General features: G+C 42.4%; 2 protein-coding genes and 2 non-coding genes across 9 annotated transcripts in view; all 4 read right to left on the minus strand.

Annotated features, from left to right (window-relative positions):
- Positions 1–1,221: 1,221 nt before the first annotated feature.
- RPL27A (ribosomal protein L27a) lies at positions 1,222–3,602 on the minus strand. The gene is made up of 3 exons (XM_029961040.1): positions 3,492–3,602; positions 2,515–2,689; positions 1,222–1,411 (listed from the first exon to the last, which is right to left on the minus strand). Exons 1-3 carry the CDS (start codon positions 3,521–3,523, stop codon positions 1,283–1,285), a joined length of 336 nt encoding a protein of 111 aa, XP_029816900.1. The 5' UTR covers positions 3,524–3,602; the 3' UTR covers positions 1,222–1,282.
- Positions 2,047–2,178, minus strand: LOC112841175. Its single transcript, XR_003212801.1, has one exon. It is a non-coding gene; the product is annotated as a small nucleolar RNA SNORA3/SNORA45 family (small nucleolar RNA).
- On the minus strand, positions 2,985–3,116 carry LOC112841174. The gene has a single exon (XR_003212800.1). It is a non-coding gene; the product is annotated as a small nucleolar RNA SNORA3/SNORA45 family (small nucleolar RNA).
- A 1,274-nt stretch (positions 3,603–4,876) lies between the features above and the next one.
- The window catches only part of ST5 (suppression of tumorigenicity 5), a 135,249-nt gene continuing 115,913 nt past the window's right edge, over positions 4,877–24,212 (minus strand). For all 6 annotated transcript variants that reach the window (XM_018076088.2, XM_018076090.2, XM_018076093.2 and 3 more), the window contains 6 exons: positions 11,455–11,632; positions 10,312–10,353; positions 9,193–9,304; positions 8,053–8,292; positions 7,667–7,753; positions 4,877–7,219 (listed from right to left, as the gene is read on the minus strand). In XM_018076088.2, the coding sequence (XP_017931577.1) occupies positions 7,185–7,219; positions 7,667–7,753; positions 8,053–8,292; positions 9,193–9,304; positions 10,312–10,353; positions 11,455–11,632 (694 nt within the window). In that variant the 3' untranslated portion in view covers positions 4,877–7,184. The remainder of the gene's footprint in view (positions 7,220–7,666; positions 7,754–8,052; positions 8,293–9,192; positions 9,305–10,311; positions 10,354–11,454; positions 11,633–24,212) is intronic.

The raw sequence follows: 24,212 nt of genomic DNA on the forward strand, positions 1-24,212 counted from the left end.
TATAACTTAACGATTTCTATATTTGAGGGATGAACTCTTTAAGAAGGTCTTTCAATTTCCTGTGATTATTTTTCTCTATTTAATCAGATTTTTATTTTTTTTTGTATCTTCTTCAGTCCATTAAAAGTGGATGTTGCTACGGGAGGCTCATAACAGCACTTTGAAATGTTATTAAGAGCAATTCCACTAGTTTTATCTCCAGGGTGAGGCAGTGTGAGGGGAGGGCACGCACCCAACAGCAGTGACTGACAGCCTCCTCCAGCACATCACCTCCTTCCCCGTCATGGTGCCTCTGGCAACCTCAAACCCCAGGTTTTTCCTCTGGGCACTTAAGGCAGGAGTTGGCACATAGCTGCCAAGGAAGAAGTCCTGCCCCGGCCTCAGTGTAGGTGTGTTAGGGACAAGGCTCAGCTGTGCAAAATCCCAGCCCCACACTAAATCCCAGCTGGCCTGCAGTAGGGCAGAGACCAGAGCTGGTGGGACTGGCCTGCCTCTCACAAAGAACATTTTGCACGACAAAATATTGCAAGACATAATACTAAGACATTACATACCAAAGAATTGAGAGTGGTGTCTACTATGCATATAAGCGAGCTGGTGTCACCTGCCTGTTGTCACATGTGCACAGGGCAGGTCAGTGCCAGGCGAGCTTTTCCTCACTTCTGTGATCTGGTCAGCACTCCTTAGTTTGCTGTACCACACAACTCACCTCTGAGAAATGGAATGTTTTTGCTTTGGCAGTGGATGAACACTATCACCTATTAGGAAACAGCGGTCCCATCAGTCAGGGAGAGACAGTTCACACACTCTTACCTTAGTACTTTACAAACTGTTCATTTAAGTTATAGTTCTGCACAACTAGCAGTACCACTGGCTAAGATGAACTGTTTCATAAATGGAACACATGTCAATTTTACCCTAAAAGCCATCTAAATTTAATTAGTGCCAAACACATCAAGTCCCCTTTTCACAGACAGCTGTAGAGAGGATCACCAACCAAAGAGCAGCACAAATGCAGAATCGATTTTGCTACCCTGTAAAGACAAAAAGATGAGGTGTTTGTACATGTCATGTACTGGACACCGTAGTCAGGCAATTTCAAAATAAAGCAAGAAACAGTCAAACCACTGATCAAAAAGCACCAGAAATAACTAAGCAGGTAAGACTCAAGTGTGAACACTGTCTGGACAAGTCAGAAAAAGAAAACACAAAACAAGCTTCTGTATATCAGTTCGTTTTACCCATTGTTTTTATTCAAAAAATTTGAATAAAACAAAAACTTCTATGCCACAAGCACACAGGCACCACCAACTTCTTTGATCTTCTCCTCTGCTCTTCTACTGAAGAACTTTGCTTTCACAATTACAGGCTGCTTGGGCAGCTTCCCCTTGCCCAGGACTTTGTAGTAGCCCTAGAAAGATTTAAAAAAGAAGTTCACTGTTTGTAATCGGCTTACAGGCTTCTACATTCAGACCTGTTTTTCAACAGTTAAAACTAAAACTGTTATCACCATGAACCTCATCCAGACAACTCAGTACCTACAGAAAGATGCCCTGCATGACCTAGTGGGGCTGCATTTGTTCTGAAAGAAAGTGCAAACTGTAAACTAAAATTCTCCTGTGATTTAGAAGCTGGATGATGCTTCCCCAAATACTCCATATACAAAAAACATTCTAAAGTCACCAACCTTTCCACATTTTTCTGGGAAGAGCAGTTGGTTGCACTTCCAATGCTGCCTACTGTGCAATGACTGCTGGTCAGTGCTCTTTACCAGTTGGACACCCTGGTACTTCTGAGTAGAGCAGAGGGCTCTTCTGCATGCCTGAAATGCACAGCTGAAGCTTTGTCAAGCTTTCACAGCCATAGCTGCTAACACTGGAATCCTCTCATGTCATTCCTGTCCCTTACATTAATAGGACAATCATGGCATGAAGTCCATTAATAAAACAGCTGTTGAAATCACTGCTGGTTAGAAGTGGCAGCCTAACTGGCCAACACAGAGATCTTCATGTGGGAGGCAGAATACCCCCACATGGCAGAGCGATTCAGTGTTCCTGATTCGGTGGCTGACTGGGATACAGGACATCACAGCCAGTGAATAAGGAGCAGGTGTTTATGTCCGAGAACTATAGCACACCAAGACAACCAAACATGTGGAGATGTGACTCTAGTCTCGGTATTGAAAAAGTGATGTTATGAGACCAGTTCTGCCAGGTTTTTGTACATGCTTTCAGTAACATTTTAAACGAGAAATCTTTCACCATCTACCCAAAGGAGGGAACTCTATGCCCACAGTCACACACAACTATAAGAAAAAGTTCTTACAGGGAAAAATGTAACACCATAAGTGCCTCTGGAACTACTTGTATGCCAAGATACCTGCCTCGAGAAGCTCACAAATACCTAAGCACTTGAACTTAGTTGCAGTTCACCATTTCCCTACTTGGAAAGGCAAAGCTCAGCCACACATGAAGAGACCAGAAATCACAGGGCTGAGTCTCAGCAGGAACTCACCGAGCGCACTACATCGATGACCGGGGCCAGACCAGCCTCATTTTTGGCATAATTAAGCCTGGTCTGTTCACTGACAAGCGTCCACAGTTTATCCAGGTTGACAGTAGGACAGAACTTCTGGTTTCTCTTCAAGTGATAGTGTCTCATGCCTACTTTTCCAAAGTAACCAGGGTGACTGGGAAAGAAACATATTCCGCATTAAATCACATTTTTAATTCATCCTGAACAAGCAGAACTACAAAATTAACACTCAAACAAGCACCTTATTGGATTAAAGCAATCGAAATTTTCACACTGTATTTTTTTCATATTAGTATGTGTAGTATTTAGGTGTAATAATTATTAGTAACTAAACCAAGAAAAAATTACTTCAAGTGTTTCATCATCCCTCTCACTGGAGTCTGCATTTCCAGGGCAGTCCCAACTCCATGAATGCTGGGAGGGCTGCACTGCCTGCAGAGTTTCAGCGCTCCTGTCACTAACCTGGTGACTGACTGAGACAGGAGTGGGCACAGCCAGTGAATAGATTAGTGTTTACTGTCCGAGGACTCCAGCACACCAGGACAACAGGCAGTGCCCAGATGTGACTCTATAGTCTCGGCCACGAGTAAGGACAACATCCCTGACCCTACAGGATGCAGCTAACGGGATGCAGTTTGGATTTAACATTTAATATAATACTTTAAGTTTATTGTGTGTGCATTGTTAAGCAGGAACCAAGTTATTAACCAGCAAGTCAGGTCAAATTTACCAAATGCAGCACTGAACTCTTAAAAGACACCTTGTTTAAGTGAAAAAGCCTTTGATTTTAGGGTAAATGGGGACATGAGTTGACTGTAGCTATAATGCCACACTTCACGTTAAGAGTAAAAAGCACACAAGATTGCAGAAAATTTTCTTTATTCACAAATAAAACTTAGTTGTGTCTACTTCAGGAACACACACGTTGCTAGTATTCATTTAAAATGTTCACTTACTATTTATCAAAGTTAATCCTGTGATGGTGCATACCACCAGCATTACCACGTCCTCCTGGATGCTTCCTGTGTTTCCCTAAAAAGAAAAATTTAAGTTTGTTATACTAACGTTACATATAATACTTGGGCTTAAAGGTACGTTAAGTGTCAATTTAAACTAATTGAATTAATTATTCCACCTTGTTGTGTGACAAGGTGTGAACGGCCAAAGAATCAGAAGGCGGACAGCACTGCCCTGTAATGTTACAATGTCGCACGACCAGTACTGATCGCCTGAGCCCTACTTTAGTTACAAATGTGCAAGGCTTCTGATCGGCCCATCACTGCGGCACCGACCCCCGCACGCTGCGGCCTTCGGAACTACTCGCTACTTCCCACAGCCCAGCGGGCCCCTGCACCCACGGCCGCCTTTTCCTGCGACCCGTGAGGCACAGCAGCCTCCCCTCAGCGCCAGGGAGCCCTCAGCCGACAGGGACACTCCGGCCGAGCGCCCCAGCCCGCGGCGCTTCCCCTCCTACCCCACGCGTGCCGTGCCGTGGTGACGTGCATAAAAATAGATCCGGGTCTTCTTAGCTGAAAGGCTGCAGGAACGCGGGAAAGAGAAGTTGTGAAGCAGCAGAACGCGGCAGTCGAGAGGCAAGCAGAACACCCGCCCGCACCCGAAGGCGCAGCCCCACGGCGGGGCGCAGCCCCGACGCCATGGCGGGCCGGGCTCCCCACGACGCCGTCTGCCCCGCCGCGGGCTCGGAGACGCGCCTCCCGCCACCTCCAGTACTCCTCAGCAGATCCTCTGCTGGAGCGACGGGCGCGGAGCCCTCCAGTCATTCCTCCCATTCCATCCATTCATCCCGGCCGGCATGAGCGCTCCCACCATCATATAAGAGAGAGATGCAGCGAGAAAGAAAGGGCGCCGGCCTGCTGCAGAGAGCGAGAAAAAGCGCGGCTGGGCTGGGTGGGCGGCTGAAATTCTCGCGAGGCTTCGCTGAGGCTTCGGGAGCTGAGCTGAGCTTAGTGGGCGGGAACAGCACGCTCTGATCTCGAAATTCCTGCTGCGATCCACAGGAAAAGCTGGATTTTGAGCAGAACTCTGGAAAATTTGCAAGCTGGGTCACTTTATTAAACACCCATAACAACGGGAAAATAAACACTATGTATTAAACACAGTTATTTGCCACACTAGAGTACTAGTGATGCCTGAGGAGTGTTACTGTGTTCTCCCTTAAGAGTGCCCGGTGATCCTTTTGGGTCCCCTCCAACTATTAAATATTCTATGATTAAGCATGGATTTTTGGAGGGTTTTTTTAATGGATTTTATACTGTAAGATTTTAAACAGATCTTTACCAGTTTTAAACACAGGACTTGATATTAGATTTGGGTTTTTTCGGGATTTCCTTCTCAGTTAAGCAGTGCACTTGGAATGTTCCATGCTGAGGAAACCCATTAGTTTCAGCAACTAATTTAGAAGAGAACACTCCTTATTTTTCATTCATCCTTCCCTTTCAAACACAGACCTCCAAATAACACAGGGATTGTTTTATATAGCCATAGTCTGAGGGTCAAGAAGATCTACAGATTTTTTGAAACGTGATCTCACCATGTCCATTTCTATCCTCTGATTCACATTACAAAAGCAGGAGCAACATGTTGATGGATCATAAAATGTTTAAAACCTTTCTCCTTCAATTTTTAAAGTGCAGATGGAGGAAAATAGCTTTGGTGTGCGAGACGGCTTTTACAGCATCACAGTCTTGTACGTCAGCATTCTGCAGCTTTGTCTTGCTTTTGTAGCAACTCTGCAGCATGTCCTGATGATGTTTTATTCATCATTTTCTTAAGAGGAATATGTATTTCCCCATACATTTACTAGCAGCTGCTGTTTATAAAAAGGCCAGAAGCCATCTGTACAAGTGACATTCCTTCCACTCCGAAGACTTACATCTAGGAGTCATTCTGGAACTTAGAACATATTATATAGTAAAACTAATGGAAATTATTGATTGTGATGACATTTCCATTGAATCAAAAGCACCTGATATTTTACAGACATTTCATGTCCACTTAAAAGCTTTTGTATACACACGAGTGTGAGGGAAGTAATTAAAAAAGGAAACGGCTTCACCTTTTTAGTGAATAATCCCTCGATATTGTTCTATGAGGCTGATAGCAAACCAGAACCACTGACAGGTTCGGAATTGCGCAAGCCTCAAAGCCAGTCTAACTACAGAAATCATGCTGCAAATGAAGAAAAACACAGTATGGCTTTTTTTCTTTAAAGCTAAGAAGCTTTAGCTAATTTTCATTATCTGTCAGACTTGCAAACGTATTCAAGCATTTTATATTTTCTTCCTCAGACTACAGGGAAACTTACAGAACCTCAACAGTTCTGTTATCAGATCAAGGATGAATGTGGCTTAAGCAGCACTCACAGCTGTGCAGGAGCCATGGCAAGCTGAACCATTCCTGTCCTGTCTTCACTGACATGGAAACATCAGCTAAACACACTGCAATTAATGTAAAAGAAAAGCAGTCTCTCATGAAATGTAGGTGATCAGCTCATCAGAAATTCAGGCAAAGGCTGCCTGCTATAAGCTGCTTGTATTCTACTCTGATCATCTACCCAAGGTAGCACAAAAGCAACCTGAAAATATACATATGATACAATGATACAATGACAAAAGAATTTGCTGCTACCCCATCAAAGAAATGTTTTAAGAGATGCTTCTGTTTGGATAAAATTAACAAAACAGCGATATAAAACACCTGCTCTTAGCACCAGTGAAAAACATTGAAGAAAACCCAAACTACACATCACGAAATAGCAAACCTACCAAAAGACAGGTTCATAATAACCATTTTAATTACAAATTCGTTTAGAAAAAAAAAATCACAGGAAAGTTACTGGGTTTGTACCTGCTCAACATCAGAAACTGCAGAGGTTTGCAATGAATATAAACAAACAGGTATATTTACAGAGTTTATTAGAAACCATACATATATACATTAGGAAAGGATGTACTGTACCTACTCGCTGCAGCTTGTATGTCAAAGAGCTGAGATCTCCTCAGGTTTAGCAGTCTTAGTGCAGAATGGATTACAAGGAGTTTACTGACCAGAGTTCAAACCAAGTGGAAAGTTTGCATTGTGAACCAAGTACCTTATTATCAAGTTGCTTTGTTATTTCTTTAAAATTAATTAGAGGGGAAAAAAACCCAACCAAACAAGCAACTGTGCCGCGTGAAAGCGGCCCCCGTTCATACAGCCTCTCCCATGTACCCGAGCTCATTCACCCCACAGTGTTCAGGCATCAGCGTCGCTCTCTCACAAACATCCCTTGAAGTCAGTGGTTCTGCTGAGACAGTCAGCTGCACATAAATCAGCTATTCATTTTTGCACCAAGCATAACTCAATTCATACTAAAGAAACAAAAATAAGCACCTGTTATTCTCAGGAATATACAAATATTTACCACAGTTTTCTTGCTCATTACAAAATCAGTTACAAAAAGCTTACAGCACATTATGTACAAATTCTCTCTAAATACATAAAGGAGCCATCACGTGGCACACTGTCAACAGCATCAGTCATCACTTAGAGCTCGCTCTCCTCTCCTCATGCTCCGAACTCTGGAATGCCGCAGGTGTCTCGCGCTGTGTCATAAATAGTCTTTGGGTTGGTATTTCAGCAGAAAGGAATCAGTTCTTCTTGTGAAGGAACTTCATTTTGTTCCCTGAAGAAAGCACACCGTCAGTGTCCCGCATGTACCAAAAAGCCAGGGTAATCAAAAGTGACCTAGCAGATGGGACTAACTTTTAATGTAATTCCTGTAAGGTAACTCTTCAAATCAACACCAGCAGGGACAGCCAACTAACAGAGTGCTGAGTGGTCAGACACCTTCTTGTTCTACTCCTCCATTATAGTTTGGTTCCCCCACCCCCAAAATGAAAATGAAAGTGTTAACAAGGCTCATAATTAAATCTGGTTTTGTCATCTTTAACTATGTTTTCACTGTTTTCTTTTTAATATTTCCTATCACATTGCAGCTGCTTATCTGATTTTACCTCAGGTAAGGCTTTTTTAAATTTAAAAAAAAAAAAACAAACAAAACAAAACAGAAAAAAAGATAACCACAAGCACTAACATTATTTTCAGAAACACTTCTAAACATTTTCCTCACCAAGGCCTCGCAGGAACTTGTTCACTCCACTTTGTTCCGTGTCTGGAAGCTCTTCCAAATACTGTTCAACCCTCTGCTCGAAGAGACCTGTGGCAGAGGGGGGACAGGGGCGCCGGGGTGAGCTGTGCCCGGCTGCACCCGCATCACCCGCTCCCGGCTCCCGCGGTCCCCACGGCGCAGCTCCGGCGGCCGGACCTGAGCAGCCCCAGCCCTGCGGGCTCTGCCTCCGCCAGCCTCCGCTTAAATCGACCTTCCGCTTAGCCCGGCATTATTTTAGGGATGCGTTTCCGCTTTCCCAGCGAGCGCAGGGGTGCAGACGCTGTGGCTCGCTGCGGGACCTCGGCAGAACGCGTCACCCGCGCCGCAGGGGAGAAACACAGCCTTACCTTTTGCCCTGCATTTCCTCAGCTCTCTGTCCTGGATGAAGCCAGTAAACATTTGGGATTCCATGAAAACTTCCAAGAAGCGGCGGATGCTCTTGGAGGCCACAGATTTACGGAAAGCCTCCCTTTGGAAGGCACGCTCTCCTTTTTCATTCTGGGTTAGGAACAGGGAATAATGGCCAACTGTCTCCACAAAGAATCGGATAAAAACCTCAGACACTAATCCATTCAGGGTGTTACATTCTGCAAAATAAGGCAGCAATAAGACACCAAAATCAGCTGCTACCAGAGCTGTCAGCATTATTCCCACAGGGCCAGTACTGCATCTCTGGGTTTATTGATGCTGTGCTAACAACTGACAGGAGTTGTACAGGGAGCTCCCTGCACACCAGAGAGGGCAACAACTTCATAACCACAAGTGCCACTGTGTATAATTGGTGTTCCATAACCAACAGCCAATGAGAATTACAAATCCTCAGGAAACAACTCAGAAAATTAAGCTTTTTATGGGTGTTTCGTCTCTGAGGATAATAAGCCGACATCAAGACTGATCTAAAAGGGCATGTTGTAGGATTTGGGTTTTCATAATTTCTGAGATGTTAAAACAGTTTTACATATGTAATACAGATGAGTAGAAATAAATTTCAAAAACTGAATAGGGGCCTGTTTCATACCTTTAACCATAGGCATTTATATTGAGCCTGAGCTGGTTTATCATTGCTGGAGAGAAATATGAACCTTCAGAGACAATTCAACCCAGCTTGCACTGAAACTATTTTCTGGTGGTACCTGTTTCTCTCCCCTGAAAATACTGAGTGCCAAAAGCAACTCCAAACTCAGGCACATCCCTAAGCCTGTAGAGTTATCTGGATTGAACTAGGGACAAGTCAACTGCAAACCTCTGTATGAGCAAAGGTTCAGAGGGACCCATGAGAGCCCATGTCATTTACAAAGAAATTAAAATAGATTGCTGGTATTACTGGGGGTTGATGCTATCAGTCTCATTCCCTGTGTGCTCACTATTTTTGCTGTCACAAAAGGTATTTGAGAACTCAAGTCCCATCTTTCTTTCTCCTGGACAGAAAGTCACAATTCTACCTACATGTTTGTTTTATACAAGTCCCTGTTTCCAGATGAACTTACCGTCATCTGAATCACTATCTGAATCCTGATTTATCAGTTCATTCTTTCTCTCTAGAGCCTGCTCCAGAGCAGCTTGCAATTTCCTAGGTAATAGTGTGTCTTCATCATCCATCTAATAGAGGAAAGAAAGGAAATCTTTAGATTACATTAATCTATGCAGAAACTACAGCAAATACTTTCAGAAGTATTCAGAAGTATTTTCACTCAGGTGAAAAAAAAATTTGTATCTGCTACTGTCATGGCTACATAAATAATGAAAACCTATGTGCAGCTAACATATACTTCTATATTTCTTGACACTCTTAATGAGATTAAAGTCAGAAATGATAATCCAAAGAGCAGGTAAATATACAGAATCCTGGAATCGGCTCTTTACATGACAAAGAGTCCAAATAATTGTGTTTAACTAAATATACATCATGTGAAGCCTTGCTATGTGTACACACAGCTGCTCTAGTTTAGGCAGTTTCTTTGGTTCTTGACAGTTGTTTTTACTATATTGTAGTATATCTTGTTTTCTGGGTTTTCCCTGTTTTGGTCTCTTCATTTTATTTAATGCTTGTTCAGCAAAAGCAAGTTGACACAGGAATCTTAGCTGTGCAGCCACTATTCACCAGCCATATCGTCCAGGGAATCGTACAAGAAAGTTTACTCATCTAACCTGCAGATTGTTGTTCTTGAAATTATTTAGCACCACATGACTATCAGATGATCGTGATCCTTTATCTCCCCGTTTTACAAGGCTTCTGCTTTTCCCATCACAATAAATTATTCTTTACTCTCCTCTCTCACTCAGAAACTTCTTTGCAATTTTTGTGCTTTTCACCTCCCACAGTGTGAGTTTTCTTGCTAAGGTGGCGTTGTTATCTTTGGATGTTTTCTTTCCACTGTTAATACAGGTCTGGATTCCTTCTGCCAGTCATAGCCTAAGTCCCTTTTGCATACCTGAGAGGTACTTATTTCCAGATGAAACAGAAAATGAACACTTTTTTTTTTTCTAATCACTTTCCCTTTGTACACACAATTCCTGCCAAATATCTCTGATCAAAGAAACGTAATCATGCTACAGCAGTAAACAGCTTGCTAGACTGCATGGCAACATTTCGAGCTGTACTTTACCTGTCTGATGAATCGATCAGATCCCAAGTTAACCATCAAAGCCTAAAGAAAAAAAAATGCTGTAGTGAGATATATCTGAGGAGGCAGAAAACAGTCATGGCCTTTTAATAGCAGAAGACCATCTGAACAGTGCCAAGCCTCAACATGAATCAAATTCCTACTGTGAAACAAGAGGCTGTGTGCTTTATAAAATAAGAGTGTGAAAGTTTTCTTTAGAGCTAAAAGTCTAATTTAGCATAGTTAGATACAACAGGTCTCATACTAGGTTAACATGTAAAAAAAGCTAAAAGGGTTAGGCAGGTCCTTTTTTTAAAATCGAAGCAAGTTATTGCTAATAATTTGTGTTAACATGCAGTTGAAAAGTATTTCAGAAGAGTTTAACAAAAACAGTGTCATTGGAGGCAGCAGGGCTTCTTAAGGACAAGGGTGTGAAGTATTCTTGATAATGAAGCAGCAAAGCTAGAGATGGAGCTGGGAAGATGTGGGAGAGCAAAGTTAGGAAAGTGAGAAGAAAAGTGGAAAAAGTTAGCAAAGTTAGGAAAGTGGGAGCAGAGATTTACATGGGCCAGAGGAACACGGAACCTCAGAAGCAAGCACAAGAAAAGCAAATTTCATAGAAAAATGCCAGAAAACTAGTAGGAGTAAGAGAGAAGAGCATGCCCTTGAGTGTTTTCGTGGTATTTTACCGAAAGAGCTGATGAAGTGCAACTCTTATTTGATTTCCAGTATAGTATTAACAAAGTCTTAGAAGTTAAAAAAAAACAAATTCTGAAAGGTTTTGTTTTCTGTGTGAGCTGTGGCTTCATGCACAACTTCCATTACCATTAAGAGCTGTCATAGCAGGTGGCTTCCTCTTCTTCTTCCAGAACAAATCAGCATTTTTACACCCTACTTACTTGTTAACCAGGTAAACATTCACTTTGCTCTATCAAGGTGCCAGATATGGGAAGAGGGGCAGAATACAGAGAAGAATAAACCTACTACTGTGTTTTACCAAGAGGCAGTTGCCCATGAGAATTAGGCAGAGAAGAAGCAAAGAGGCAGGTTAAAAATTAAACGTGAGGATTTATGTGTGAATGGCAGACCCTCTCCAGGGTGAGGCCAGCTTTACTCAGGGCAAACAATTCTGGTGCCAGCTCCTACCTCCTCTACAGGCAGGTCCTTGAGTTTGGGCAGAGAGCTGGAGAGCAGTCCCACCAGGAAGGGGGTAGGGCAGCACACGATGTCAATCATGGATGAGGGCAGAACAGGAATGAAGGTGTGCTGCCAGGAGAAGGGGTAGAGCAGGGCCACCACGGCATGTGAGCAGCTCGACAGGGTGCTGGAGAAAGAGGAACAACCAGATTAGCAGAGATTCTCAGTTCAGAACAGCTACCACTTGCTGATAAACTCAATGTGTTGAAGTACAAGTGCCCAAGGCTCTGCCCTTCTGTCGCTTGTGACTTCAGACAGCCCCAGTCTCCTTCCAAGCACTTTGAATGATGCTTAAAATCCAAAAGCAACTTCAGATATTGGCTGTTATGACCAAGTCAGTGGTTAAAACGCATTATAGTGATGTTCTTATGTTGAGCACTAATGCATGAACAAGGGAAAATGAAAAATAAAATAAAATTGAAAAAAAATCCTAAAGAAAAACTCTACTAATCAGATGCAAGAAACCCCTATCAATACTTATTCTGAAGGAAATCTGGTAAAAGCAACACATATCTCAAAGTTTGTATATCTTTGTGACAACAGCATATTTTTATTATAATACATTTTAACAGGCTTATTAACTGACTTCAGTGATACAGGTATTGACCCTGATCAGCAGAGTACTCTAAAATACACATTGGTATCCACTGAACATTAAGGCTTGAAATTATCATGGAAAATGTCTTGCACATGTTGTCTTTCCATCTACTCAATCTGATTCCCTTTTACAGTGACAGGGTTTCCAAATGTTAAAAATAAAGGAATGTCATTACCAAGTTAGTTTTAGCATCAGGGGAATAAAGACAGCCTCTCCCTATCAGAGCTTTAATTTTGGACTGAGTTACAATGTCTGCTTCTCACAGGCTGAGATGACAGAAGTTTGGATTATTACCCAGCCTAGCATGACTGAACTAATTTTCTCACACTGCAAACTTCTGCTGTGCTTAATGTAGCCACAAAGAACTATAAATAATAACTTCAGAGCTGTTACTGCTTGAGAATGCTGGGGAGAGGTGCAGATTTCTTCTGTTGCAAGACTTGGTGGAGGCTTTAGGTGGCATCAGACCTCCACTGGAATAACCTTCATGAGCATTTTTAGTTGTGGATTATTCCAAGGCCAGAAGAAAGGTTTCACCTGTTTGTTCCTGTCTGTGATTAACCTTTGAAGTTTGCAGAATAAGAAAAGTGATAATTAGAGGACAGAGAGAGAAAAGGTTGGGGAAGAACAAATGGCTGTCTTTTACTGCAAATAATCTGTCGGCTTGGTTTTAATTGACATTTCCTTCAAGATCTAACAGTCACAGCATGGTTTTATAACATATGCTGCCTGACACAGGGTTCTTTTAAAATGATGCATTTCTCTAATTTGTTTTTTTGTTTGTTTTTTTTTTTTTATATATAGCAGGCAACAGTGCTTAATAAAAAAACAATGCTATATAAAAACACATTGCCTCATACTTTGCTCTCGAGCGTCTGCCATGGCGAGCACAGCGGTGGGTTTCGGAAGAGGTGGAACATGGTACAGACTCCCAGCACTTTCTCAAGATCACTTTAACGACTCTCTGGCATTTTCAGCTACTACAAATTCAGTCATCTTAGCTGCGCAACTAAAAAAAGAGCCACGCTAAGCTAAAAGCAGGAAGACAAACATTCTTCTGATGCTCAGTTGGTATTTTTTTCCTTCCTATAAAATGCCCTTTTGTAACTTGTTGTTTTACACACGGTGCTGTGACGTAAATCAGCCCCTGCATCCTCTTGTGCGTGCTATTCCCACGCTAGGGGAGACTTCAGGCTCCGGCCCAGGACACTGGTTTCTCTTCCAGAGCTTTCCCGGGAGCTGGCTGTGTCAAGGCAGCAGCAGAATGCAGCGATCGGCCGTGGTGGGGGGTGTCCTGCTCCGCCCTGCCAGCGTCCCCTGACAATCACACCATCGCCCTTGTCAGCACCTCAGCCTCTGCGTTTTAAGACTCTGCATGCAGTTTTTCAAATTCAGCCTCAGAAAAATCTTTCCCCGTGAGACATCTCATCCCCATGAAACACTCCCTCTGAACTTTCAGTCCCCAGAACCTCCTGCTGCCCACCCTCCCTCCCAGACACTGCTCCCACAGAGGGCAGCGGGACTCCCACACGCTGTTACCAAACTCCTGCTTGTACAAAGTCCCTGAGGTCTCTTCCATATCTGGAAAGATTTGTATTTAGAAAGGACACACCTTTCACTGCAGTGTGAGGTTTTTGCATTCTGTAAGGTAAAATTCAGAGATGACGGGTGTGAGGGACACCCCCCCCCAGTTTAAATCTCTAAAATACAGTTCAGACTCTTTTAAAGAATGTTATTAATGAGAGGCATGTTTAGTAAACTAAAAAAGAAAACCCTACCCTGGGAAACCAAGTCCGCTCCAGTTTTTCCTTTCCAAATGTGCAGCCCACACGTTATCCCACTGTTCTTGTTTATGAGAAATAAGCAGTAAGGTCAGATGATTTATTTTCTTTAAGGTGTGTGAAGCACAGAAAGTAAAGCAACAGAATAGTCAAAGAAGTCAGATTTTCAAAATATTTTCACTTTTAATACTCTAGGGCATTTTCGGTAATCCAGAGAGCTGTTTTGGAGAGTGGCCTTTTTCATTTCCTCCATGCAGCTTTACAGGAATGCTGCATAATGTTCTAGCTGTTGTTCTACTGGAAAACACTTCTTATATTACCCATATGCAGGGAATTTTATACAGGAGCACAAGAAACCAACTCATTGCTTGAGTCACACTCTAACAAGGAGCATAAACCTCACACTTCAGAGGGGAAGCACTGCTGGAGTTGTGTACATCACTCCAATAGCCTGGTCTTATCCCAATAATTTGCACTCTGCCAAAGCAAAATTAGAGAACAATTACTAGAAAATCACCCAATTTCAATTAATTTCAAAACACAGGCAATCTACTTAGAATTTGCCAAGGTTTTGGTTCTCCCTATGTCTTTTATTGACTAGATTAAAAAAACCTTCAGTGTTTGATCTTCTCCAAATGAAGGTAGTAATATGAGGTTATACAATCTTATTGAGACATCCTTAATCACAAATTCCTCTGGAAGAAATCTTTTATCATGTTACAGGCAAAACGTGGCATCACTTCTTTCCCAAAGTTGCTTTATCTGCCTCTGGGCTATTTTCTTTCTGAAATCATTTTCTCATGACAGCACACAGAAACTTTTCCTTGCTCTGGAGACACAAGCTCGGACTACAAGCTGAGACACAGGAATTTTAGGCATGACTGTGATTCAGCTGAATTTTGGGGACTGCTTGTGAACATGGTTTAGGTCCATCTCAAAAAGAAAATGACTTAACAAGAACCTTTACTGTCCTTCAGATACAGAGGATGTCTACCAGCAATTTCTGGGTCAGCCAGTTAACAAATAAATGCAAGCCCAGGCTAGATTCATATCTTATCACAACACAACTACCATATTCTGAGAAAGACACACTGTCCACTGTTGGACAGTGAATGGACACTGCCCTGGCTGTGGGGAGCGCTGCCCATGTGGATGTTAGTGCTGGATGTGCCTGTTTCAGAGGACCATGGCTTGTTGCTTACTAGAAGTCACCAGCTGTCTGTTGGTGTTAAAGCCATATTCAGTTACACATGCTACTCACAATGGAAATATTCTACAAATACACTTGATAACTCTCTTTTCTTTATAACAATACCCAACAGTTATATTCCTTCCCACTTCCCCCTCCACACCTGAAATTTCTCACAGACCCAAGGAAGCCTCGCACACTGAGCATCTCCCAAGTCCAGGACTAAGCCTCTAACACAGACAACCCCTTCCTGACATGGCTCCCTGATCCCACCTTGCTACTCACACACACCTCCACAGTCATTTTGACATTTTCATTGAAGGAGGAGAAGGCGAGAATATCCCTTCCCTTCCTCCACATCTTAGATGCAGGGCCAAGCCACACAGCAGCTCTGTCACCCCAGGCCTGGTGCCAGCTCTGTGCTGTGCCAGTGCTCTGGACCATGCACTGGACTGGGGCTGACCATCAGAATCTCGTCTCCCTGCTTCCTCAGACGGAGAAATGTAGCCAAAAATGTAAATTCACAAAAGAGTGTTTCCACTGCCCGTGTTTACTTTTCCACAACCTTTTTATGTTTCTTATTTCTTGCAGCTGATTAAATTATGCTACTCTGTCTGCCTTTGCTGAACTCTTTAATCTGCTGTGTTGACACATTCATGCTCCAGCCCACAACCACTCCAAGACGGAGTAACCTCTCTGACACACATCCCTTCATCTGCTTGCAAAAGCTTCCTCCCCTTTGAGGTTGCAATCTGGAGGCTCTGTCCTTTCCAGGTGTAATACCGTGACTCACATGAGTATTACACACCCACATGCCTCCTCATCACAGGCCCCAGCTGTGCTTTTCTGTGACAGCTCCTACCCTTGGGCCACCGATGAACTGCGTAGCAAAAACAGATGCCTGACACTTTCCTTCTACACCCTTCAATGCCTCCCCATATTAACTCCAGTCTCTGGCAGAGAGAGAGGTCTGTGACAACTCTGTAAATTAACATACTCTGAGAGGTTTGCAGAGGACTGTGAAAGAGTTCTCTAAAGGACTCTGGGAAAAGGCTACAGGCCAAGGACTCAGCCCATTTCCCCTCCCAACACACACAGGCTGCAGCAGTGGAAAGGACAAAGCAGAAAGCTTGAAAAGCATCAGAAATGGAAGTAAAAACTGTAGCTACGGTTTGGGTGGGAGATGGAGTGCGTATGGCACCACTGTTGACGTGCTCTGGCAGTAATTCAGAGCAAAGCTGTGCTGTGCCAGATACAGGACACAATTAAGCTCTGGAAAAATAAAGGTTTCTCTGTGTGCACAAGAATAAATAATATCAGCACGATTAATCAGGCATATAAGACTAAGTAATAGCATCAGGGACAAGATATAAATGAAAACTTATAAGTATCAGAAGTGATAGTCTCCAAGCTCCAGCTGTCTGGCTGTAATGAGCTCCTGTAGCACTCCTGCAGGTCAGCCTTTGAAGTAAGCCCTTGAGGATCCCTGGAAGAGCTGGCTGAGGACAGGGAGATGTTACTGCTTTCTCCCTGGTCCATAGTGTGGGTGCTCAGCCCCAGTACTCCCCTTGATGCCCAAGTGCTCTTCCTGAGGCTGTGAGCTCCCAGAGCCCCCCAGATCAATGGTTTGTCTTTCATTCCCAGGGCTCTGTGCTGTGAGGACGCATTTTTCATTAACCCAGATACCACCAACTGCTCATGAAAAAGGGCAGAGAGGAATAAAATAAGAATTCAAGAAAGTCTTTGATACAATGGTGCTGGACATCTCTAGCTTTCCAGCCAGTATAAAAGTGTCAGACATGACAATGTTTCCTCCTATGCAAAATTATTGCTGACTGTTTCTCTGTTACCATTTCTAGGACCTTTAAAAGGAAAAAAATTCTTCAATTCCCTCTTTCGACTCAAATCAAAGACATTACATATTTTTTTAGTTTTTTTAGCAAGAAGACTTACCCCATGAACACTTCAAATTAAAATCATGTGAGTCACTGTTGCTAGAGGAAAAGAGGGCACAGCAATGGAGCCATTTGACTGCACAGCTGCAGCCCCGAGTTCAGGAATGTGCAAGCACACATTTAGGAACAACAGGCACATCCAAAGGTACAGCATTGGGTAGAGAGAGGGTTGGGGAGGAGGTTGTGTCAAGACAACTTCAGGAAGTGTATGAGACAACCTCCTCACCAGAACAAAATCAAGCAATAAATGTGCTTGTAAACTAATACTGAAGCCAATGTAAAACAGAGATATTTTGAGAGATGAAGCTGTGATGGGTAACATCCCTGCTGGTTAGGAATTAAGGATACCTCTGTGTGTTCATGCATAAGGCATGTGATTCCTGAGGGCTCCAGGAGACCTGCCTATCTGTAGGGTTGCTTGCATTTGTAAGGCACTACTTTCACATGATCTGGATTCAAAATTTAACTTGTTTTCACTGATGTTTTTAAGCATGTGTGTCTGCCACCGGATAACTAAATAAACAAAATAACAATAAACAAAATAAAATTATTATTTTGTTTCCCAATCTGAAGCAAAGTTATATAGAACCATAAAGTAATTCAGGTAGCAATAAACCTCAGGAGATCAACTGATCCAGATCCCCATTGCTTGACATCAGATCAGTTTGTTTCCAAAGCCAGATAAAAATATATAGTATTTTGATAGATCTAACATCTTTGTTGTACATTTTTGTGAAAGGGTGGCATTCTTTGGCAAGGATTTGAAGGCTATCAGGAGGGTCTGCCCTGTGTGTCAAGGACTCCTGCCAGTGTTGTCTAAACTCACTCTGATTCAGTTATGTTAGAAGCCATCTTAAAATAATGTTTTTGTGCATAATAAAAAGAGACTTATTGAGCTGCTAATTTCTTCAGAATAAATTGGTCACACTAAGCAGCACCTTCCTTTCCACTGTAGCCCTGGGCTACACAGAGAAATGAGGAGAGGAAGGTCATCTTCATCCTGCAGGTAACCCAAAGGAAGGCAAGAGAAGAAAAGGAAAGGAAAGCAGGGCAGAGGTTGAATTAAGAGTAAGGAGGTAAAAATAAGACCCATGAGGCAGAACTGGGAGGAGAGGAAGACAAAATAAGCCTGGTGATCAGGTAAAAAGGAAACTGAGGGCAAAGAGGGCAGGATGCAAAATTAAGGAACAAGAGAGTGACTGACTGGGCCGAACAATGCAAGGACTGAGGAAAACAATTTAATGTGATCATGGATAAAGCTCTATTCACACACATGGAGCCAAATTATTAGGTCCCTAGGTGAAAATTCTTCCTCTCTGTTGCTGTAGGCAGATGGAAGGATCATGAAGCTGTCTGATGCCAATTACCCATCCTTGTTCAGAGCCAGCACTGCTGAGAGTGACTGCAGCTCTAGGAGGGAAGGTCAGACACCAGCATAGCTGAAGGTGTGTGACAGAAGCTCAAAGCCTACTCGTGGCACAGATGGAAAACAAATATAACCAGTACTCTACACTTCAGCCACTTCTGCACTGCTTCCTCCTTGCCCCACTGTGCAAAGCCTGCTGATAAGCAGGCAGACACAAACCCACAGTTTCTATCAGGAATAATTATCAAACTGAAAAGACAAGTTTTCTTCACCTGTACAGTGAGAGACAGAAGATTGTGATTAAAACAAACACTAGAATTTAAGCTCAGTTTATTACCATTTGACCCTAATTAATTCAAATCTAGTAAGTTGTCTGGACACCGATAGAAAAATTATTTCTAATGATAACAGAGCAGCAGGAGTTACAGTCAGTTCATGCAATTAAAATAAAGCATGAGGGGACAGGCAAATTACTGCTTTAGGCTTTGATTCAACACAGTATTTCAGCACAAGTTTCAGCCTTAATTTACTTTCATTGTGCTGAAATACTTTGCTAAAATGAAGCCTCAAAGACCTTTTTTCCCCCCACTTCTCCTTTAATCAGACCAGCCCTCAAGTGCACACACAAGACATGATAGCGCCTTCTAAACCACAAGTTCTCTGACTGCTGTGGGAGAGGGCTGCTGCAAAATCAGCCTCTCCTCAGCAAGGCATGTCTCAACTTCAGAAATTTGAATAATTTTTTACTTTTCTAGAAGCCCTTCAGGGGTTAAACAAACTGCAGAGAATCCTGCAAGCCCTTATAAGGTGGTTTGGAAGTAGAGACTGCAATTTTTGAAGCTATTAAATATTTTAATTTCATTTTAGTGTATCATTAATATAATTTATATATCATTAATATAATATATTTATTAAGTTTTAAGGGTGTAATATATTTTTAAATTAAATAATTAGATTTCAACGTTCTGTATTGAGAATTTGCTGTGGCAGAATCCTTCTGTAAAGGGCCCAACTCTGTACAGGGGTTCACAGGGAGAGGACTACCCTGCTGCTAAGGCACTTCTCCTAACCTGAGCTTTAGGTAGATCTGTTGAAACCTGGGTAAATCCATAGCTGCAGGAAGGTTAGGATGGAGTGATTGCATATGAGACTTAAAAGAGAGTTCTGAACTTTCTGAATTTCCTGTTTCTAAATCTGATCTTTCTCTAGAATAATCAATATGTTGTCTAAAACCAAAAGAGTGGGTTCATATTACATGGAAAATTGTGTGACTTTTGGGCTGTAAGAGCCAGAGTAATATTTTGCATTGTGATTTATTTTATAAAACAGACACTTAATAAGAAGTGAACTAAGAGTCACAATCTGAGGTCTTTGGCAGCTAATACTATATCCCTGATCAATACCCAATGTTCTTATTTTCAGGAAATATGGGCAAATCTGTATGAGCAATTTTACGTTACTTCTTCTCTTAATGTCACAGGAGACCTGCCAATAGAAAGCTCTGTTCCTAGAGTCTGAATAAAATAAGGAATTCTCTAGTGCAAATGTGATCATGATGGATGGGAACACATATAATTCCTGTGAGGATCATGGTGAGCCAGGTCCATTTGGGCCATCTCAAATTCAGCAGCCAGTTCTGAACATGTCATAACTTAATCATTATGCACACTACAACAAATACTGCTACAGTCAATCTCTGGAACTGGGTAAAGAGCTCTCTAAAGCACAAACAATAGATCTCCCCTGTCTATTATGGGCCAAAACACGTTACCCAGTCTTAACACACATCAACATATAATACTAGCAGTGAGATAAGACTCACACTTAGTACAGGAGCAGATGAAAATCCCTCACTGTGCACAGAAGCTTGACAAAGGAAAAATATTACTCAAGAATGAACATTTCACAGGGCAGGTGATTTAACAAACCAGCAGCCCTGCTATTGCCCTCAGCCTCCAGGGTGCATCCACTCCTTCCTCACCTCCTGAGCCAGGCTTCCCCCCTCTGGCAAGCAGCAAGCTGATGCAGAAGTGAGAACCAAACCATGCTTTTTCCAGGGGCGAAGGGCAGAGTCAACAGTGGCTCCCCTAATTTGAATGCTGGCACGTTTGCTGCAAGTGACCTTTGTGATATCTCAAGGAATGCAAACAAGTGATAACACTGGCAGGGAGAGGGGGGCACAGACTGAGGAGGAAATGCATATTTTCCACATCACATCAGCCTAATTATCAGTTATTGTCCTTTGCAGAATCTTTTAACTATGCTTACAACTCAAAGAGTGTAGCTACTTAACCCTCACACAACTCAAATGGCAGTTTTGCCCCATAAAAATTAGCTAAACCCAAACCTTCCTTTGCAAGAAAAAAAGAGTCACACTTCAGGTTTTATCTGGTGCTTTCTACAGGGTAGTATGAGAACAGCCAAGCCTATAAAAGTCAGTATGTCCTCACCTGTCTGTGGCGCTGCAGTTCCTTATGGGGGGGCAGGGGGGGTGGCACCAGTGACACACATAATCCAGTGACTACTGAAGGTAAATTACACAGAGCTCAGGCAGCAATTCCTTTGTGCTAGTGGTGATTCCAGGTAGGAAATTTTTTATGATAAACCAAATGTCACAACCCGGTTTCTGGAATTGTTTTCTCTGACTTTGATTCATGGGGCCATGGTTTACCAACACTGCCGTGCCAATGGGTACAGTTCATGGAGCAGACTTGCCCAACATTTTGCGTCATCATCTGTGTTCCTTTTCTGGTCCCTCCTTATCATATTTTACCGAAAATTGAGTGGGCAACGTCTTCATTGATAAGCTCTTCTCTGGCCATATCCCCTTTAGCTTAAGTGTGCAACATCCTCTCCTTGTTTTGTGCTCTTACCCAACCACCTTGGGTCCATCAGCAGCCTCAATGACACTTAACACATCCCCACAGCACATTATGAGCACACCAGACAGCATGGAGCAGAAGGGATGAGGGGTCTGTCATGACCCTTGCCTGTCCTTTCATTGCTCTCCCATGAAAGCTTGACAGAAGCATGTGGACCGAAAAGCTTTTCTGTCACCATAAATGCCCCATCACACCAGAACAGAAAACATCACAGAACGTCAGGACATATTTTGGTACACAGGGTACACGCTAGGAACAAGGAATTTAAATTTTAGTATTTTCTAAGAGGACAACAAAGAGACCAAAGATTATACCTGTGATACTCCTGGCAGCCACTGTTTTTATGCAGGAAGGCTGCTGCAGCAATCTGTGCCCAACTGCAATTTAGGTTCAAGGGCTTAAGGAATGAGCAGTTAAGTTACAATGCAATGGAGTATCCAGGAGGTGTTATCAGGAACAACCAGCACCCAGTAGCTGTCTGCCCTGCTGGGCTGATGTCTCCTAGCTAGAGAGAGATGGGCATCATGAAAAATGATGTGTTCTCAGGGATTCCTATTTTAAAGCCACTGGATTTTTCAGTCAGTTAAAGTAATTCAGATTTTCAATGCTTGATAATTAAACAACTCATAAGGAGATATTATCAAAGAAGTAAGTGCAGTTCATTCTGACTATACGGGAGACTTTCTGTTTCTTCTCCAAGTATTGGAAGACACACATTTTATGCAAAATTTCCAAAAGTTATCATAACTTCCCAGAAATTAGTGAATTATTTAACTCAATTGAGAGCAGCATTTTCAAAATCCAGCCCCCACCTTTCTGGAACACCTGAGTGACAGGCAGTCTGAGGTGCCACAGATAAACCGCAAAGCACAACCCTGGTTCATGGCACAGATCAAGGGGCTAAAAGCTGCAGACCAGAGACCGTGCTGTCAGGAGATCTCTCTCTCTCTCTCTCTCTCTCTCTCAGAGAATAGCTTTGAAGTGCTTAATTTAAAGAAAACAGAGAACAGTTGATTAAAGGGGAATGTGGTTTTAACAAAGACATTATTTTTTGCTCCTGTAATACTTGTGCGTAAGCAAGGCACGTGAAAGCCCCTGGAGAAGGAGACATGCAAAGTGCTCTTCAGAACGAGGATTTGCCTTTTCAAGCAACTGGTGTTCAACCATACTTTCCAAGCAAAACTCAAGCAAATGGGATTTTGGGAAAAAGTCATTGCTTTGACACATCAGCCACATGCCCAAGCTATGTCAGGAGGGTACAAGAAAAAAAAACCCCAACATTTCCAAGTGGAAAGTTATCCTTATAGGCCACAGAGTTATTTAGTTCCTTCCTACAGAACAGTTTCTTAGCATGAATTCATAACAGAAGTGGTTCTGGCCCAGCTGTTCTTTCCACAGTGGGACTGTTGCTCCCACCAGTCCTTGTTAATGTTCACACCGGTGGTTTCAGATTTCCAGGCCATCATTGCACTATTAACAACAGGACAGCTGTAAAGCAGGATGAAGTATTTTTCTAGGCAGTAACCAAGAAAGAGAGGAACAATCCCATCCCCCTAATCCTTCTCATTTAGAAGCTGAAAAGAGAGAATCTGGCTAAATCCTCTTGCAGGGAGCTAGAGGTCAAGTTGGGAAGATGTTGCAATTTACTGCCATATTGTGCCAATAAGCAATCTAGCAGAGAATTACCAAACAACATGGTTGTCTTCTTATCCCATTCCCTTTCATGGGGAAGGGAGAGAGAATTTTGTTGCACAAATCATAAGTGAAAAAAATTATGATGTTTTACCACTATAGAGCATTGGCCAAAGCCTGGAGTGACATAAATAAACACCACTAAAAAGGAGGGGTGGAGGAAAAGGAAAATTATACAAGCTCTACCCTTCTTGGGATATGGCATATTAAAAATGTCACAATTAGATTGTTTTTCTCTGAGACTGTGGAATATTAAACAAGCCAGAGACTTAGAATGTTCATTTTTTTCCTTGGGCTGTCTCTTTTGCCTGACACAGATTTTCCTACTGTCCATGTATGGCTCCTCATCACACAATCTAGGTGACAGAGAAAGTAATCCAAGTGGTACAAAATGCAAGTATCTCTTGAGAGGATAGGGTAAAGTGCAAAATTTCTTTCAAAAAATCTTGGGAGTCAGCTCTGCTAGTTGCCTTAAACCACTGATTTCACATCACATTGAAGACCTTCAGTTTTAGCATTCAGACTCTTAAGACAAGGTGCTCCACATCTTGTAGGACTTGGCTGCATGCAAACATCCTACTCAAGAAAGATTACTAGCTAGATTTGATAGGAAAGAAAGCAGGATATCAAGAAATTGCAGCTACATCAGGCCAATTAATCACATATATTACAGAAGGTTTAAGGGATGTTTTTAAATATTTATGTTTCTATTTATTGCTGCTTCATAGTGCAGGCAGACTGAGAAAAAACAAAGTCTCACAACTGGAAAGTGATAGCAGGGTAGGTAACAGAGACTCAGACAGACTCCAGAGGATGTTTCTTTTATAAAAGATAAAAGGAGCTGCAAGCTGTTGTCCTTCAGGTAGAGCAGGGGTGGTCTGCAGGTTCTAAATCACTCTTCAGCAGGGTCTGATCTGGCTCTTACTGGAGGAAACAGAAACTCTCTGGTTACTTACATGAGGAATGGATGTTTTTGCTGTAGAATAAATTCTGTCTACTAGGTATGATTATATATTGGATAATTATACAAGAGCTCATTCCTTCCACTGCAGAAATTAGTGGAAGATGTTCTCTAGCTTATGTTCAGCATATCAGACCAGACAAGCACAATAAACCCAACAGTATTAAGAAAGGACTTCAAGATCTTTGGATAAAAATATACCAGAAGAAAAGTCAGCCATCCATACTTCTCCTGGGTTTAGACATAAGATTACACATTCCACAGATACAGTAGTTTGCATCTC

Source organism: Manacus vitellinus, unplaced genomic scaffold, assembly GCF_001715985.3.
Source record: "Manacus vitellinus isolate BGI_N305 unplaced genomic scaffold, ASM171598v3 scaffold_30_pilon, whole genome shotgun sequence".
In the NCBI taxonomy this organism is placed as follows: Eukaryota; Metazoa; Chordata; class Aves; order Passeriformes; family Pipridae; genus Manacus; species Manacus vitellinus.